At 35.1% G+C, this 20,900-nt stretch overlaps 1 protein-coding gene across 2 annotated transcripts in view; it reads left to right on the forward strand.

The window, feature by feature from the left end:
• The window catches only part of ARHGAP15 (Rho GTPase activating protein 15), a 590,073-nt gene that overhangs the window by 383,396 nt on the left and 185,777 nt on the right, over positions 1-20,900 (forward strand). For both annotated transcript variants that reach the window (XM_087435123.1, XM_004423853.3), the window contains one exon: positions 19,254-19,331. In XM_087435123.1, the coding sequence (XP_087291249.1) occupies positions 19,254-19,331 (78 nt within the window). The remainder of the gene's footprint in view (positions 1-19,253; positions 19,332-20,900) is intronic.

The following is a 20,900-nucleotide window of genomic DNA, read 5'->3' on the forward strand; positions in this document are numbered from 1 at the left end:
AGTTATTCAATATATTCAATGTATCTTGGAACATAATATAAAGTCATATTATCCAGAAGATCGAGAAACTACCTTAAAAATGAAAGTAAGAGTTTTTTTTTTTTTTTTTTTTTTTTTGGCAATGTAGTATGATATATATCTGTACCCATATCTATATGTATATGACATACCAAATTATCAAGAGTCTATATTGGGATAAGACAGGACAGAAATAGAGCAATGACTCTGGTGCTCAGGACAGGTTTCAGATAAAACAGACTTTCTCAGCCTTAATAGGGAGAAACCAGCTTCTCAAGAAATAGTGTTAAAATTTTTCCATAAACCTGAGAGATTCAACTAACTAAAGGCAAATTTGATGCTTTTGAGATCTACCAGTGTCATAAGAGTAGGACTATCATCTTTCTGGTTCAAAAAATTATGTTCTTTCATATATAAACCTCCAGGCATTGTGCCTACTTCCCTGTAAGTTTGTGTATAATTTTTCCCATTATCACCCCCTAGGTCTCTTTCACCGTCACCACTTTCCAGGCATCTACCATCCACTGAATAGCCATGTTTCTGATTATCTTTTCCCAAATGTATTAGCTTGCATTATTTAAGGCTGAATCTCATTTTATTATTTCCTGCTCGTATTTCTAAACTCTTTAAGTCCATTTGTATGATTCTTTTGTCTTCACAGATGTCCACAGTTCCTCCCAATTTAGTATCATCAGCAAATTTAATTAATGCTCTGTTTACCTCTCCTTCTAACGAAACCAGTCCCTTGTTTCATTTCATCATACAAAGTAAAAATGTATTGGCAATAAAACAGTCCGAAGAAATGTTCCCTCACTGTAGGAGGGGAAGTGAAGGATACAGCAAAGAACCATGTGGCGAGGAGTGGACAGGGCAGTGGGGTGGTGAGCTAGTTTGCTATTGCCCTCAAGCAGAACTTTTTTCACAGCAACCACACTTTGGCAGATTGCCTGGGTTGGTGCTGCCGTGTACATGTGTGTGTGTATGTGTGTTCTGGAAGGTAGCTATATTACCCTAACTGAGGACGTTTTACTAAAGATATGTTCATTGATATATGAAAAGCATATTGAAAACTACAAATATAAATATACAAATGTAAGCTAGTAATGTTTAATCCGTTGTGTAGCTACAAACCTAGATATAGATACATGCATCTGGATATATACAGGCTCACAAGCATGTTCAGTGGGCTTTGTCTAACATTCACTACTGTCTAAATTTTTATCTCAGTTCTTAACTTAATAAATGCTTTAAATCCAAATTACCTGTTGGGTTTAAATCAAATTCCTTATAAATAGTAGATTTATAGAATAAAGTAAGAGAATTTTTTTCAGCTGTGTCCAACAGGTAAAAATGTCAGTAAAAAAAAAAAAAAAAGTTTAACTTCTAGACTTTATAGGCTTGAAAATTGAGCTTGATCAGAGAAAGAGGCTTTATTTGTTGCCTTTTAAGGTAGGCAAGTTTATGTTCAAAGAATTATACCATTAGTCTTTGAAGGTGTGGTCATACAGGTATGGGGTGATTTATGTAAGGAAAATAGAGATGACATTTATTAAGCACTCACTATGTATCACACACAATGCTAGTGCTTTCCAGCATGAGTCAATACTGCAGATTTAAAACCTATATTAATTACTACCTGATACTCCACAGACTGTATTCCTAACTCCAGTAAATATTTGCCATGTTGCATATGAAGAGCCAGTCTTCAGAATGTAGATGATTAAGTCTATTGACTGCATAGGAAAAAAAACTATGCTTTGATTAGGACAGACGGATGGTAGACCAACATCTCTATTGTTATATACAGAAGAAAACGCACGTTCTCAGTGTTGAAATGAAGGCTGATATATATTTTATATATAACACAAGGTCACCAAAGATGTCATCACTAAGGGATGATGTTAACAAAATAGTGACTGGGAATATTCTTAAGTAGTCACAGCCTCGTATTGTTTTTCTAGTGAGAAAAATCTGATGCATAATGCATTCTTATGCGAGAATTTTCTCAGATGCCAGGACTTTACAGGCATAACTTCCGTAAGCTTTAATGGGAGTTTCCTGCCAGCACCTGTTACGGTACAGAGTTCTTACTTTTCACACACAATCCAAGACTGGCTTGGAACACTGACTTGGAAAAACTAATATAGTGAAACCTTCTTATAATGTTTCCTCACGTATAATGTTCATCTTTTAATCCTTGGTCTGATATATGTATGTCCATGTTTTCTATTCAAATTCTTTTCCCACTGGAACGACTTCTTTTCTCAAGCTTTTTATGGTTAGGAGCAGATAAAACAATTTTGTTTTAACTGAGTAAACTATGGGAAAAGATACATAAGGGAGAAAGTTATTAGAATAGAATTTAATTAATGCTAGAAATCAACTCTTCTTAACTGAAAATAGTTCTAGAGATAGACTGTAGTTTCCTGAGGAGCCAACAGAAGCAATTAGAGTGCCATGTGCATAAAGCAATAACCAGAGACTCTAAAACAAGGGTCACAGGTCAAAATAATATAGTTTGGCCATATTTTCGCATATCTTTAAGACTAAAATATAGGAACCTTTAATATTTAAAATGATATTGCATTTAACCCCATAGATAAATCAGCTGGGTAATATTTTGTGTAGAGGAGAAAGAGTTAAAAAGAATTCTTAAAATTCCGTATTTTTAACTCCCACAAATTCCCATTAGCAAAACAAAAAAAAAACTTACAATGCTTCTCTTTAGCTAAAGTTGTTGGAGATTGCACAGAAATACTATTTTATGAACAGCAACCTCCCTTTTAAAGGTATCTGAAGTCCCCTCTTGTCTACTATTTCTAACATACATGGTATATAAGAATGAAAACAGACCTTTATACTCAAAGTACTGAATTTATTGTCATTGTCCTGTTTGACAAGATGGAGGGCAGGGGGAATGCTTTTCACTTGTTAAGCATTGTCAAATAGTGAATTTTTAGTTCCATATTTATGACAGGATTTTATTACTAATGTTAGCACGTTGGGTTGAAGTTGGAAGGAGTATGAAACCCTGAAACCATGAAAAGACAATTACAAACTTAGTAGTGAAATTTCTCACAGGGGCAAAATGTGGGATCTGAACAAGGACAACTCCAGGACAGATCAGTATGGATTCAGTGTCCTCAGTTGCCCCTTTCCTTCTTTTTCTTTGCTAGATGTGTCCATAATGTCCCCTTGAGCACTGTGTCTGACCTTCAATACCCTCCTCCTGGCAAAACTGACTCAGGAATATCATTTATATTATCTTATATATTTGTATCACATATAAATTAGCTTGAAGTTTAGATACTCTTATAACTCCTTTGAGTATTACCTTGAGTATAACTGTTTTAAAAGGTATCAACAATTTATCATTAAATGGCTTTGTCTCCTGTTAGAGTATTTTCAAGCACCAAGGAAGAAAGGGTTTTGTTCTGTTTCATTTGATAAGACAAAGAAATGAAAAGGAGTCATAGTGTCACCTGTAAAAGCATGCTAATCTTTCAAGCTTGGTATCCTCCTCTTTTCTAGGGGTTTTGCTTGTAGCACACTTTGCTCTAAATTTGGGCAAAATAAGGTCGTTATTTTCTTTTGATATTCTGGCCAATGAATTAATAGAAATGCATTTGTTTCTGGGTCTAATAGTCTTTGTTAAGGTTTTTTTGAAAGTTGATTGGGAATCTAGGACATCATGAGGCTGCTGTCATTCAAGGCTATGTGTCTCCAGCTGAGGCTGATGAGCTTTAGGCTGAGTTACCAGGGGAGACTTAAGGCCACTTGAGGGATGAAAGGTGCTGATGGAGCCAGTGGTCTATATACAGGCAGCTCACACACGATGCAGCTGCAGAAGAATGATGCAGTGGGAGAAGTCTCTGAGACTATATTTTCTACAGACCCTACCCAGAGAGCAGACAAGCCTGGTTTTCAGAGATCTCACGATTCCAAGGAAGAACAATGTGTCTCTTCACACCATTTCAATCTGTAGAGCAAAGCCCTCTATGGATTTATGTAAGCTCAGCTTTGAACCTCAGTTTAGAGCATTACACTCACCTAAAAGAAAAATCATTGTATAAGTTGTCCCTGAAGAAAGACAGATAATTCATGACACTTTGCTTATGATGGAAAATCATGATAATGATAAGAATAAATCATGTTTAAGAATAAAATTGTGTTTAGTCAAACTGAAAAATGTGCCTCTCCCCCCGCAAATCCTTTAATGCAGTAAGAACACTCCATTTCCCTGTATCTTGGTGTATCTGAAAACAGCAGGAAATTCAGGAAGAGTGAGCATTTGAATAATGGTAACTACCCTTTTGGATTAGCTTGAAACCAATATGGTACACTCACTTCCTCTTTCTCTTCCTCTCCCATTATGTATTATACTTGACCTCTTGTCCTCCATCTCTTCCTGTCCCACATCCTACACAAGCGATGTCTTGTTGTGTTTGCCTTCTTTTCAGCTCAAATCTGCTCTCAGGACAAGATCTAAAAGATTAATCCACACTAAAGTGCACATGATTTGTGAGGTTTGATGTGAAATCCTTCCATGGGATTTAAAGATGAAGGAATAAAATTCTAATTGCAAAATTTTACACATAAGCAAAACTGTGTAAAAGGAATATTTTAAGACAAAATTATCATGCCAAACTTCTGAAAAAAATACCATAAATATAGCCTCTATAATTAACATTAAGATTAACCTTGGGGACTGATGGCATCAAGTCCAGGTCTTCAAAATGACAGTCTTTCATTTCTATCTTCTATAGCACTCAGGAGTCAGCTATAGTGCCTGATCATGGATTTTCTAATATTATTCTCAAAATTCAAAATCTGCTAGCCCTTGGGGGAAATGGGGAAATTAAAACACTCTTTATTTAAATTTCTTACAATGGAAAACATGAAATGTACTTGTAACTTGGTTTCTTACCACTTAGAATACCACCTATGTGGGGTAGACACTAAAAAATATTGTATCGATGAACATCAACATAAGTAACACATCTTAGTTTAATATACCTTTTTCCATGACAAGAGATCAGGAAGAAATGATAGATGCTAAATATCTAATGATAGATGCTAAATATGTGTGTGTGTGTATGTATATATATACCTACATACACAAATATATATGTATATACATGTACACAAATATTTCAATGAGATTTTTATGTAGACCTATGTGAAAAATTGTCCAGAAGCAGGAAATCTGGTTTGTATTATACTAGTCCTAGATGAGTTTAAATAAGGGAACAATTGGTATTGGAATGCCTTATTTTTAAGTTAACAAGTAATGTTTTGAGTAACTAGACTGTGTGCAATTCTTTGCTAGATGGTTAACAGCCCTCAAGTAGTCAAGAGTCTCCTACATCACTAAAAGAAAGCTTTCCCCAACTTTCTGCTTATAGTGTGATAACAGAACTTAAGAAACCCAATCTCGGTGCTAACTCTGGGCTTTTATCTATGCATTTCTTTTTGTACAAGTCCTAAAATCATGTATGGCGATGGTGTAAATTGTCCAGGGATAGTTAGAGCTTCTCATTAGAGAAAATGATTATGTCTTTTCAGCTCTATTCTAAACCTGGATATTATTTGTCCAATAAAGGAATAATTTGTAAAATACTTAAATTTTGAGATTTCTACTGTGTCTCATAGAGATTTGGAGTCCTGGGCCAGCCCAGTGGCATAGTGGTTAAGTTCGCGTGCTCCGCTTTGGTGGCCCGGGGTTCACAGGTTCGGATCCCAGGCGCGGACAGACACACGGCTTGTCAAGCCATGCTGTGGTGGCATACCATATAAAGTAAAGGAAGATGGACACGGATGTTAGCCCAGGGCCAATCTCCCTCAGCCAAAAGAGGAGGATTGGCATCGGATGTTAGCTCAGGGCTAATCTTCCTCACAAAAATAAAAGAAAGAAAGAAAAAAAAGATTTGGAGTCTGATATCATGGGTTTTGAAGCATCTTTCATCTTAAAGATATAAAATAGAGCATTCAACGACACTCGGTAGATTTATGATAACCTCGCAGTCCTTTTCAAATGACCCTATAGGAACATAAACCCATATCATAACAAAGAAATGTAATCTATGGCATAATATTTTGGTAATAAAATAAATTATTGTGTTCATTCACAAGAGTGATAAACATATATATATGAGTATTCATACATACACATATTATAAAAACAGTTGGGAAATGCATGAAATAATAAATAAAACCAGAGTCATTTTTATAATCCTATCTTACACAATCACTGTTAATATTGCAGTGCATATATATACATATATACACACACACGTATATATATAACATATATTGCTTAACAGTTTCAGGATATAATGAGAAATTGAATATATATTCTAAAGTTGCCTACAGAGCATACATACCAACCTGAGTGTATTGCTCAGATGTGTTGCATATGCGAAAACATTAGAAATTCCAGGTGCCATTGTCACTAATTCATGAATTTGCATGCAAGCTCCACCGTTAGTTCCTCAGAACAATACTAGTGCTGTGGCTCCATAATATCTGGACTCTTTCTCTTTGTTCTTTGCTGTATCCCCCCCCTCACATTTGCAACATAGTAAATCTTAATCAATATGTGTTAAATTGCATGGAGAGTTGGAGTTCACCAACTGAAGATCTTTCCATCCATAATATATTGGAATTTCTTTTGTCTTTCCATTTAATCACAGTTTAGCAGAGATCCATCTGCCGAACAGAGAGGATTATACACTAGTCCCATCTTTCTGTTTAGCAGAAGTATTAACAATACCCACACGATAGTCTCTCCTGTATTCTCAAAAAGAAAACAATAATCTTATTTGTGTTTCCTGAGAAAAAGAGGCTCAATCTTTTCAGCCTCATCCACTGTCATGGTGAGGAGCTCCTTCTTTCACTAGGAAAGTGTCTGATGACACCAAGCTTTCTCAGAAGTTTGGGAAAGCATCAAGAAGTAGAAAGGAACCATCTTGTCTGTGATCTAAATAGGACTTTGCTGATGGTTGATATGCTCAAACAGATTTGTAGCATATTTTGACTTTGTGGCTGGAATTCGGCTTTCCTACCCCACTTTAGAAGCAGCAGCCAGAAAGAGCTCTCTCTCACCTGAACGCTTAGCAGAGGCAAGCCATCAAACCCTCCAGGACGTGGCTAGCCAAAGGGTCTGAATTAGAGGCACCTCCCCAAAGAAGATCAAAAGTTGTACTCCACCAACACAGAGACACTGAGAAATGGTTGAATGTGTTCTAAATTAAACTGCCCTGGTGGTGAGCAGAGATCTGCCAAAATCTTTCAATTAATCACTTTTACCTTCAGGGCAGAGTTAGGCCTGAGAGTATTTCAATAGGTTTTTATTGGAACAGGGTTATTTCAGATATTAAACTATGTTGCACAAAGTGAAAATAATGTTATTTTTAAGTTGCTACTCTTGTTAAATAAAAGTTGGCAAGCATCCTTGGGGTCTGTATTGTGTCTGTGTATTTGTGTGTGTGTGTGGCTTTTTCCTGTGTCAGAAGCCTCATTGATTTAAAAAAATGAACAACAATGAATTAGGTGGTAAATATATTCATATAGTCGTTTCCATTAATAATACATTATGAATAATAGAAGAAAGGTTTTAAGTGTATAATTCTCTACAACACAATTGCGATAGTTTTTCCTACATCTTCAGCAGTAAGTTAATTAGAATCACCTGCATTTCCTTGGGTGGACACCAAATGGATTGCAAACAAAAGCAGATTAAAATAGCTGCTGGAGCTCATGGCATACACATGACAAGATTCACAAGAAGGACAACGAGGCACTGAAACTGGTCGCTTTTCAAACAATTTCGGAGGAAATTTAGCTCTTGCAACTTCTCTGTAAAAGCTGCTTGTAAGTGTTTTGCTGAAAGACTAGAACAGCTTTGTTTCTGATCCCTTGATGAGTGAGAGAAATGTTTAAGAAAGATCACTTTACAGAGAGATTCAGGCTGAAATGCGATGACTGTGATTCAAGCCAAGCCAAAAATTACAGTTCAGAATGAAAGGGGAGGGACGTGGTTTGGGAATCCATTTTCCCACATTCCTGAATCTCAATCATCCCAGGCAATGTTTAAAAAAAAGTCGAATGGAAAACAATGAGGTCACTTTGTTTAGATGTTTAAAAAACTAGAGGTGGAGGGATTGAAGAGAATGAGAGCAACTATATGAATTATAAATCAATATCTATTTCAAGTATGATGGGATCAAAGGCGAGACTTTATGTAACTATTATGACTTCATCACAAAAAGAGCCCATTTTTCAGTGTTTTCTTCTTATACGTGTTGGTAAGCCTTCCATTGCCTGTCTTTAACTTATGAAAGAGTTTGTTGCTAAAATTTTACAAAGAAAAAAGTGTACGTAGGCATAGCCTACAGATTACTGCTCCCTAGGCTCCAAGCTTTCCTTAGGAATGGCCTCTTCAGGAAGCTAGGTGTTTTCATTAAACCTGCTGTGTCCATCCTGCTGCTGTGCTCATCCTCTGCTCTCTGGACCTCAGGTTATGCTGGCATATTTGCTTGCAAACTACCAGATGATAACGGCTGACCAAATTAGACTGTTTATTCTTGTTACTCCTATTTATTTTAAGGAAACACTCTGAGCAAGTCACAATACCAAAAGAATGATTTATTTACATCAGCATGCTCACAGCATAACATAACAATGGAGCTCAAACGTGAAATAAACCCAGAGAATGATATGAGATGAACCAAATACAACCTCCAACTTCAATATCTTCCAGACACATGAAGTTTTCCTTCAAGACAAGAGCTCTCACTTAATGATAATCAGTATCATTGGCCAATGTCTTCAAGACTAAGATTTTAAAAAGAAGAGAGAAAGGAAGGAAGGAAGAAAGGAGGGAAGGAGGGAAGGAAGGAAGGAAGGAAGAAAGATGTAAGAGAATTTATTGAAGACTATTTCCAGGAGCTTTGTTTCCCACTTTGAGGAAATCATTTCAGTTGGTTTTCTTTTGTCTTATCAAGTCAAGGATACTAGGTTTCCTAGTGAAATTTCATAGGCAAATTGAAGGTCTCTCTGAGATCTTTCTTACTTTGAGATATTTCCAGAATGATCCTCAGATTGATATAACTCTATAAATCATATTTATGTCTACCATCCTATAGGCTTCATACTGTTAGGCCTCAAATTCTTAGCTGAGTTTAGACAGATGTGTAAAAATCAATGTGTGAGAAATGAGGAACCACACATGGGATACCATCCTTAGACTATAAATTTCATGTTACTCTGGTATTAAGCAGGCTTTAAAAATGACTTCCATCTATATCACACTAGCCATGGTGGAACTTTCTTCCTCTTGTCTTTTTTCTTATTTGCCAATCATTTAGTAATCCGTAAGTTAAAAGGCATGATTTTAAAGGCAATTGGCCCAGTAGGAAGTCTGAATGGAATATGAGTTGAATTAAATGTACGGAGGTTACATGCAAAAATAAGCCTAACACATAAAAAGAATCATAGCAAATGGAAACTAGGATCTAGCCCTCAGTGTTGATGTGAGTTTTCACAGGACTATTTATATACTACTATCTACATTTCTGGACTCTAATGATATGGATAAACATCTCCAACAATGAGACAATTAGTGAAATATTATGGCAAGAACTAAGTATAAATATAGGGGGAAAATTCCAATAGTGAGGAATGACAGCACATGTTGAGGAGACATGGCTTTTGTGTTCCTGGTTACATTTAAATAATTCATTGTGATTCTCCTCTACTTATTTAAGTGTCCAACATCCTACTTAAAAAGAACTGGGGAGTTAGAAAACTAACGAAATAAGTGGTTTTCCAAAATTTTTTCCAACAATGAAATTTTATACAAAAATACGTAATAACAGTTAACAGTAAGATAACCATCCCTATCCAACCCCTCCATTACAATCCCCAAATACTAGTGCCGTAGCTCTTTTCAATTCATAAGTGGTACAATACAGAACTGCTAAGAAACACAAACAGCAACGAACTTAACGTTCTGGATATTTTGTCCTTTTCTTCTCCCAATTTTAAGTTTGTCTTCCAGAGTGGCCAAACAGGACACTGCTGGTTAGGAGGTCAGGACTGGGCAGAATAGCAAATATGACATACATCCATACATAAACAAATAACTATCTTTGGCTAGGACCCTTAACAATTTTTATTTCCTAGTATAACAGCGTAAACAGATGAGGGTGGGGGAGGAAGGATTTGATCTTAACTAACCAAGTGTTCTAAGAAAAGTCCTAGAAGAAAAACCAACATCCCTCCTCTGATCCAAGATTCTCTGTGATACCGTTTTGTCCTTACTCCCATACATTATTTCCATTGCTTTGTGCTCTTTCAATTTTAGGACATTTAATTTAGATCTGGAATTTGCCCCTATGTAGAACACTGGCTATATAAACAATATAAAATAATGGCTCATTTATTAACACCACAGATTCTAAACAGTTTTTTCAGAAGAAAAAACACCCTTGTCTAGTGACCTCTTTTCAGTCTAATGTTTAAAAAAAAATTTAACAACAAATACTTATCTCTTCCATGTTTTAAGAGGACAAAATTCTTCTTTTCCATATGAATTTACTATAAAATATCTGGTAGATGAAAAACTCATTTCATTCGTAAATGAATAATCAAAAATGGAATGTTACCCAAATCAAATAAACAAACAAAAATAGTGAAGGAAAATTGAAGATAGTTATTTCACTGATATTAAAAATAAAAACAAGAACTCGTTGCAACGATTGTCTCAATGAAATAAGAATTTATAGCAGAGATAAAGGAAGGTAGGACAAAAATATCAAAATGAGAGGAAAACTGAAAAGAAAGGGCTCATGAAACAAATGTAAAGAAAAATAAAACAATACCAATAATAAAGGGAACACTGGGAAAAGCAGAAATGACAATAGGAACTTCCCTAAACACAGAGAAGCACAGGAGTGAGAAAAATAAAAGGAAATGAGGGACATTCTGATCCTGGACCCTATATTAACACATTGTCCCAGCATTAGAATTGGAGGTGCCTAATGAGTATTTCAAATATTCATAATTTAATCCCAGTTTATTTATATCCTGTGTGTCAGTAAAGAAAATTATTATACAGCAGTATCTTCACAATCTAATGAAACTTTTATTTTCAGCATTAGAAGTCTATCTTTATGAAAAACAGTGCAGGCCTCCCACTCAAGTTGGCAGACTGAGAAAACATGTCTGATTCTTCTTCCCCCCAAAATCCCAATGAAATAATAGAAACTTTATGTTGAAAAAGAGGGAAAAAAAGAACCATAATTGTGCTGAAAACGGAAAAGGTGCCATCAGCAGACCAGAAATAGAAATTCCAGGAAGACAGAAAGCAGATGGGATCAAACAAGTGGGGAAATTAGAGCAGAAGAAACACCATTCCCAGACACCATAATTAGACACAGTTCTTTCCAGGGGTGTCCTAGAGAATATCCAAACTTGGAGTTAACAAATAAAAAGAACATAAGTTGGCAAGAGAGCAATAAATAAAGTAATTCATTATATATCGAATCTAAAATAATATCTTCTAGTTTGGGAGAGCTGGGACCCTCCCCATTTACGCTGCACCAAGAAAGCACCTGCAGCAGCTCCTTGAGCCTGAGAACAAGTTCTACAAGGACAGAGGAGAGGATGCTGGCATCTGAGAAGGAAGGCAGTGGAGAATGAGCAAAATAGTTAAAATATTCCATATCCGAAATAAAATCTTCTTTAATTTGGCAACTGAAGAACGTCTAGCCTACTGTCTACTCAGTACCCATTCATCCTACAAGAACCCTTCACTCAGCCTGCCCATTTAAGACTGAAGCCAGTTGGAAAAAAAAAAAAAAAAGGTGTGTTCAAATGCAGAAATACCTATGACCACTATTTATTCTAATTAATTTGGTTTTTCTGTCATAAAATGTTTTCTGATTGAAAGGGCCTAGATGTAGATATATCTGAGAGAAATTTTACTTCCACAAGTTTAAGAGAAAATATTCCTTAAAAAACCTGAAAGAAAAAGCAATTTACCTACAAAGCATCAGGAATCAATTTGATATCAAACTTAACAGCAGGGATGCTAGAAGATATACAATATCATTTTTCAAAATTAGAAAAGTAAAAGATTATGAAACTCAAATAAATACTCAAATCAACAATTAATTATGAAGCAAAAAAAGCAATCATTGAGATCGACAAAATAAGAAAATTTATCAACCACATACTGTTATGCAAAAAGAACTCTTAAAAATAAATCCAAGAATAACAGTGGAATTCAAGAGAGGAGCAGTGGTTGACTCTGACCTAGAGCTGCACTGTCCAGTATGGTAGTCACAAGCCACATGTGGTTAAGTTATTTAAAATCAAATCAAATAAAAATTCAGTTGCTCAGTTGCATTAACCACATTTCAAGTGCTTGGTAGCCAACCATTTGTGGCCAGTGACTACTGGTTTGAGCAGCTAATATATAGAACATTTCCATCATCACAGAAATTTCTTTTAGGCAGTGCTTGAGGATTAAGGAACCTAGAAAGGGAGAAGAGGATTCACTAGACCTTGACTTGGGACATCTCCTTTGTGAAACAAAATTTTAATGTTGAACTCAATCATACTCCTTTTTTTTTTTAAATACTTACTAATATTAACCTATAAATAAGTCAAAAATATTTATAAAGTAAAATAAAATGTTCTAAACTTTGTGAACATAAGCAATAATAACATAAAGAATAAAATTGGAAATGATGAAGGAGAGGTGAAGGGGAAGGAAGAGTAAATGCACTGTTTCTTTTTTTTTTAAACACAGAAGTAGGGGCCGGCCCCGTGGCTTAGCGGTTAAGTGCGTGCGCTCTGCTGCTGGCGGCCCCTGTTCGGATCCCGGGTGCGCACTGACGCACCGCTTCTCCGGCCATGCTGAGGCCGTGTCCCACATACAGCAACTAGAAGGATGTGCAGCTATGACATACAACTGTCTACTGGGGCTTTGGGGGGAAAAATAAATAAATAAAGTTAAAAAAAAAACAGAGGTAATTTGCTATATTAAGAAGTAGAGATAGACAAATGTAACTAATAATAACAAAGAGAAAGAGGGTACATGTATAAGTGGTAGGAACTATGAATGCACTAAACTCTTTATCTTTTCTGATAGGTAGTCAATAATACCATTCAAAGTTAATAAATTAATAAACAGAAATATGAAGCATTAACATAAAATGAGTAACAACAAAAAGAACTAAAACAGATCTATTAACAATGACTGTCTTTGGACAGTAGGATGGGGTAGATACTTCGTTTTCATTGTATAATCTTCTGTGTGGTTTAATTTTTGTTTTTACCATGAAAGTATATTTGCCTTCATAGTCAAAAAATCTATTTAAAATGGTTATTATAAAGTCATAAGGTTATCATATAGAATAAAATCATTCTTGTTTGGCAATCAGAAGTGTGTCAACTATTTCCTAAGATAATCATTCATGAAGGATGGACATCTCACAAGAAATTACTAGTGATAATTAAATAAAGCCAGCAATAGATACAACATAAATACCAGCCATTGAGAAAGAATAGAAATTAAATTTGGAAAGAGTTTCAAATTATATCCTGTACGCTCAGTCATGAATTTAAAGTGTGTGAACAGATAATTTAGCAAAAGAAGGCTGGAAACCCTTCGATTTAGAGGAGGAAGCAATTTCTGCCATTCAGAATAGCACAAAACCTCCCCTCATATTCAGCTCTGAACATAAGCAGGACTTTCAGAAGGACCGAGAATGATATGTGCAGCAATCTTCTGGGGCAGTCTGGGTGTTCCTGTGCTCAACGCTTCTTGCCAGAGGGAGAAGCCAGAAGACCAAAGTATTGTGAGAATGACTCTTCTTGTGGTGGCTCTGGCCTCCTAAGAATTAGGAAGTGCCATAAATCTCAGGAGAGGGACTGTGCAAAGTTCCCAGCCCACATTTCAGACCCCAGAGGTTCACATGCATTTTGTTATGTTCTAGAAAAACAAGCAGGCTTTTTGGGCACACCTCTCAACCAGGCTCAGACGCCACATCTTCGTGGTGTGTCCATCATTTGAGCTATCAAGAATGCTACCTAATCCACAGTTAGCAACTATTTTTAACAGGCTCATCTACATTGTTAAAAACTGCCCATATTTTGGCAGATAAGCCAGTCAACTCTGGAAACAGCGCTGGTCTCTTCGATTTCTTTTTGGAAAGTGTCTAAGATTTATGGTGGGAATTACTCATGACAGCTGCATACTTTCCACTGGGTTTAGACCACCATTTGGTCTAATAACTCCTAATTGTGTGTCTATCCTAGCCCAAGCTTCTTCAGAAAAAAAGGGAGGGAAAGACTTTTGAAAATCCCCTACAGCAATACCCAGTGATTTCTGTCCACGGTAAACACTATTTTGAAACTTAAGAAGGTCAGCTGACGATGAACAAATAAACAACATTTTGGTGAATGTGGATTTCTTCAGAGAATTTTTCATCACTGCCCTTAACGCTGGTATGATTAAAAAAAAAAAAAAGGAAGTAAAATGACTTAGTTTCATCGTGTTCCCAAAGTATTTTTAGCAAAAAAGGCAAAATCCCTGTCAGCATTCACAGTCATGGTATTTTCTTGAAAGAAGTACCTCTCAAAGCGATTTTTCTCCAAACTTCACCAAAGCACAACATGGGTACCTTGAAGACATTGCTCATTTAAAAATCATAAGAGGTCTAATTATATTTCCAAAATAAGTAGTTTCCCATCCAGCAAGGATAATGTGGTCATGAAAAGGATGTCCAAATCCACCAATTTACATTGGTTTGGTTTGGCATAACTTTCAAAGTTCTTGGAGCAAAAAGAGGATGGCACGTGACTCATTGTAATTTGGGTAATATTCCCAGGACTTTGGGTTTGCCATTCTGTGAGCCATTCAGGCAAAAGCTAATCAACTTCAAGACTGTACCTATATAATTTATAACTGCTAAAATTCAGTGATATGTTCCAGATTATTTTGCAAAATGTAATATTCTCCTTTTTAAGGTGTACTTTGTCATTTTCACTCTATTTATGTAATTTAAAAAGTGTGATAGCAGGGGAGCACGAGCCATTCAAAGCAGGAGCTACTGATGTCAGAGATTGCTATCCTTCAGAAGATAGACGGTGTTGATATCTCTGAATCTAAAGGGTTTAGAAGTTGTGTCAAGTTAGATTCAAATTCCATCTAATACGTTTTGCTTTACTCCCTCTTACTTTCTGGTTTCTATCTTAAGCCACAAAACAGTTTCTTTGCTGTGATTTAGTTCTACAACCACAGTGGGGGCACTGATCTGAGTTACCCTCCTGTCTCCATCCCCAGCCTTCCCTCCTTTTATCCCAAAAGAAAATCGAGTTATTAATTTAGGATGAGGCTGCTTTGTTTAAACAGTATAGTGCTTTCCAATTGCTCATGCGTTATATATCCAACCATACAGCTCTTTCAAATGTTTTTGATTACGGAACTTAAAAAAAAAAAAACTTCTACTGAAATTTATGAAAGACCAAGGGGTCACTTCTTATGCTGTAACTTTACATTTCTATAAGAGAGAAAGGTTTTGGATACTGGGGAATTTCAACAATTAAAATTCAGTTTATAACTCTAGACAACATATGCACTTCAATAGCATATAAAATAATATTAGAAAAGGAAGAGTCCTAGCTTCAAAATAGAAATGCACTTGATTTTATATATCGTATAAAGAGATATGCATATTAAAGTGAGGCTTAAATAAGGTCCTTATTTGCAATAAAAATATGTTGGAATTAAGTAATTTCATTTACTTGTTTTTGTTTTTGGTAAGGAAGATTAGCCCTGAACTAACATCTGTTGCCAATATTACTCTTTTTGCTTGAGGAAAAGTGTCCCTAAACTAACATCTGTGCTAATCTTCCTCCACTTTATATGTGGGATGCCGCCACAGCATGGCTTGATGTGCGGTGTGTAGGTCCATGCCTGGGATCCAGACCCACAAACCCCCAGGCCACTGAAGCAGAGCGTGCAAACTTAACCCTTACAACCATCAGGCCAGCCCCATAATTTCATTTACTAATGACCTCTGGTAAAGGTCCAACTAATTAGCAAAACAAAACTTAGTTTGAAAAAGAAATATATAGTAAATTTTCTCATTTTTTATTGTAATAGATGTTAATTGACGTTTCTTCTTTAATCGTTATTTTAAATAGGGCTAATTTGACTGATTCTTTAAAAAGCATGGTAAGATTTCTCATTTGAGGAATATAGACCTACATATTCCATTGATGTTTCTATTTTCTAAAATATCCTGTTTCTCAAATCACTGCAGAACAACTGGTAAGTCATGGAAAAAAATCAGGATCACTTGCTTTTTTTTTTTTTATTGTGGTAACATTGGTTTACAACAGTATATAAATTTCAGGTGTACATCATTATTCTTCTAGTTCTGCATAGATTGCATCGTGTTCACCACCCAAATACTAATTACAATCCATCACCATACACATGTGCCTAATCATCAGGATCCCTTTCATTTGGTCAAATTTTGTTTGTTTGTTTGTGGTGGCAAGCAAAATGACATTGTTCACCATTTGTGGTTATGAATGACCGTTGGTTACTTTCAAATCCAAAACTATCACCAACAGCCCCAAACTTGCCATGATAAACATTTTTCTATAGACAATATAGAGACAATATATTGTCTATATTCTATAGACATTGTATATATTGACAATATATATTGTCTATATTCTATAGACAATATAGAGACAATATATTGTCTATATTCTAGAGACAATATATTGTCTATATTCTAGAGACAATATAGAGACAATATATTGTCTATATTCTAGAGACAATATAGAGACAATATATTGTCTATATTCTAGAGACAATATAGGTGATTTTAGGGAAGAATTCCAAAATATTTTCTTTACTGGCTGCGTGTTCACAAAGATTAAATCTACTCCCAAGAGGTAAAAGTTTGAAAGCAACACACTTACTTGAATACATAACTTTTAATATTTTTAAAATTTATCACATTATTTAAAATTTTATAGGTTGAAGCTAAGTACCAAATACTATCTAATGACAAAACAAGGTAGAAAACAGTTAATAAATTATAAAGTTCTGAGTATATATGCATAAACTGAAGACCAACATGATCCAATACCAAAACTAGGAATCAAATATTAGACCATTTTTAATTAAGATGATTGTCACATTTAAGTTGTCAAATGTACATTGTACTTAAAAACAAAAAAACTGGAGTACCTTTTGATTAATGAAGCTATTTTGTGCTTCGGGAAGAAAGAATGTATTTGATTTTTATAAATGTATGTGTCTTAGTCACTTTCACCACACACTAATAGGTGTCCAACCTTATCTCAATTCCTCACATATTCATAGTTCTCAGGAAAGGACAGAGACTCAGTAATTTATTATTAGATTATTCTAGAACTACAAAACTCACAGCAATTAATACATTCGCTAATAGCTATTCCATTTTAAAGATGTTATCCCAAGTTACTCTATGATTATTACATGGGAGAGTAAAAATCATAGTGAGGATGAATAGGTGGGACACAGAGGATTTTTAGGGCAGTGAAAATACTCTGTATGATACTACGATAATGGATACAAGTCATTATGCGTTTGTCAAAAATCCATAGAATGTACACCAAGACCAAATCATAATGTAAACAATGGACTTTGGGTGATTATGCTGTATCAATGTAGGTTCATCAATTTTAACAAATGTATCACTCTGGTGGGGTGTGATGATGTTGATAATGGGGAAGGCTATGCACGTGTGGTGGCAGGGAGTATATGAGAAATCTCTGTACAGTCCCGTCAATTTTGCTGTAAACCTAAAACTGCCCTAAAAAATAAAGTCTTAAAAAATAATGAATGATTGTTTTGAATTATGCCATTAATATCCACGTTATGTTATTCTACCCTAACCTGCCAATTAAATATTTTGCACAGTTTCAGAAATGTTCCTACTATAAAATATAAAACAGAAATGGTAAAGCAATAAAAGAGCTCACTTCATGTTGATAAAGAGCTTCACAAAGCCTTTATTCTGTTACACTATAACAATAAATTCTACCAATTTATTTAATTCTTACGTTTATGAGAATTATAATGTTTAACCGTGGTGCTATACCACCTTCATAGAGAAACCACTGAGATAGTAACCTCGACATTGGCTGGTAATCTCACCCAGGCATCTCTGAGGGCCTAGAGACGTCAAGAAATATACACTCCTGACATTAAAATTATGTTATCAACATTTCTTAAATATGATAATAGTGATTGAATGAATGTTTCTCTTTCTTTTTTCCTGTTTTTTCATATTTTTGATAACTTGGTCATGGAAATAACCAGATGCTGTAAATAAATGTGTGGAAAACAAGTGGTTGATTATCCAAATCTACTGCCAGGATAAGTTATTTTGAATTATAGATGACCGATTTTAAAATAATCTGAAATTAATTTCACCATTTTATCAAGGATTCCTTTTTATTTCTCCTTCCATAATGAAGCACCCCATTGCCTGTAATACACTAAAGATTTTCACACTGGTTATACATCTGGAATAGAATTTTCATTCTATAGTTTCAAATATCAGACCAATACATGTTATGCTATAGTGATTACTGGAAAAAGAGAATGGAATGGAATAGAATAGAATAAGAATGTGAGGGAAGGAAGAAAGGGAGAGAGAGAGTGACAAGAGAAGGGAGAGGAAGGGAGGAAAGGAGCGAGACAGGAAGGAATGAAGAAAGGAAAGAAGGAGGGAAGGAAGGAAAGAAGAAGGACTTTACAAACGCCTTGAGTTATGTTATATTTCCAAAAAGGGGCAGTAATACATATACACGTGCAAGTTCTTCTTCCCAGTCTCCGCCTGTAGTTTAATTCCTGTCTTTTCCTTGGGAATGAATCACAATTATATTGTGAAATCCCGTGCTACCTACTGCTCTTCTGTGGTTCAACCAGACTCACATTTGTTGAAGATGTAACTGTCTTTGAATTTCGTGATTAGTTTACTGGGATTAAAATATTGAAGATTGCTTGGTTTAGGACATAGAAATTTGTTTTCTCTGTGAGGAACAGATATTTAGTGGTGATTTACTACTTTTTCCTTCCCATGTTTATTAACTTTTTTCTTTTACCATCTCAGTTCTCATATGAGCGAATATAAAACATGCCCTTTTGTTTTCAGGTCTAGATGTGGATGGAATATATCGAGTTAGTGGCAATCTGGCGACAATACAGAAGTTAAGATTTATCGTCAACCAAGGTAAGTGATTTCTTTACTTCAGATATTTTTCCAGTAGTTACATTTCTACCAATGTTTCAGATTCTATGCTGTATACATTGTGAATATATAACGATAAAAGCTTTGAAAGGAGAAAGAGAAAGTTGAAGAAATCAAACAATTATCACCAGACAAGTAAAAGATAGCCAGTTTACATGGAGATAAATAGAATAGGAAGAGGGACGAACTAATAGTTTATGTGAAATAAATAATAAGTGGAATATGACAAACTAAAAATGGAAAAGAGAATAATAAAAGTAAAAAAAAGAAAAATAGTCTAACTTTTAAAAGTATTACTGGCATATAATAGACACTTTCATATATGTTGAAAAATGAATGAATAAATAAATGATGAAAAAATTGAGTCAAAATCACAGATGTTAGAAAAATATATAATAGATAAGTAAAAGAACTAAAAATTAGGAAATGCATATATCGTTAAATAATTACAAATGAAAACAATAATGAGATACCACTGCACACCTACTAGAATGGCTAAAATCTAAAACATTGGCAATACCAAGTGCTGGCAAGAATATGGAGCAACAGGAACTCTCATTCACTGCTGATGGAAATGCAAAATGGTACAGTTACTTTGGAAGATAGTTTGGCAGTTTTTTATGAAAATAAACATATTTTCTTATGTTTGTATGCAGCATGGATATTCTTACCATACTATTCAGCAACTGCATTCCTTGGTATTTACCCAAATGACTTCAAAATTTATGTCCACACAAAAACCTGCACACAAATATTTGCAGCAGCTTTATTCATAATCGATAAAACTTGAAAGCAACCAAGATGTCCTTCAATACATGAATAGATAAACAAACCGGGGCACATCCATATGATGGAATATTATTCAGTGATAGAAAGAAATGAGCCATCAAGCCACAAAAAGACTTGGAGGAGCCTTAAATAAATATTACTGACTGAAAGAAGCCAGTCTGAAAAAGCTGTATACTATATTAGCCCAACTATATGACATTCTGGAAAAGGCAAAACTATGGAGACGGTAAAAGATCAGTGGTAGCAGAGGATTTGAGGGGAGGGAGGGATGAGTAACTGAGCATGTTTGTCAAAGTCTATATAACGTACAATGCAAAGAGTGAAACTTAAACTATGGACTTCAGTTAATAATAATGTATCGATATTGACTCATCAATTGTAACAATACGCCACACTAAAGCAGGATGTTAATAATAAGGGAAACTGTGGGGGGAAGGAAAATAGGGGGTATATGGGAACTCTATATTTTCTGTTCAGTTTTTCTATAAACCTAAAACTTCTCTTAAAAATACTATGAATTAAAAAATTAAAAAAATTAGGAAAGGTTGAAGAAAAGGAGAGTAAAACATCATAAGGTGTGTTATAGATAGTTCATAGGTTTATAATCAGACGTGTGGGGTAGAGCCCCTTCTCTCTCCTTGCGTCCTTGGCATCTTATTTAATCTGCCTGTGCTCTGTTTCTTATCAGTAAAGCTGGGGTGGGGGCGGGGGGTGTAAGAAATGCCTTGGAAACATTTGTGAGAGTTAAATGAGATAACATGT

Source organism: Ceratotherium simum, chromosome 9, assembly GCF_057802395.1.
Source record: "Ceratotherium simum simum isolate JZ-2026a chromosome 9, ASM5780239v1, whole genome shotgun sequence".
NCBI lineage: Eukaryota > Metazoa > Chordata > Mammalia > Perissodactyla > Rhinocerotidae > Ceratotherium > Ceratotherium simum.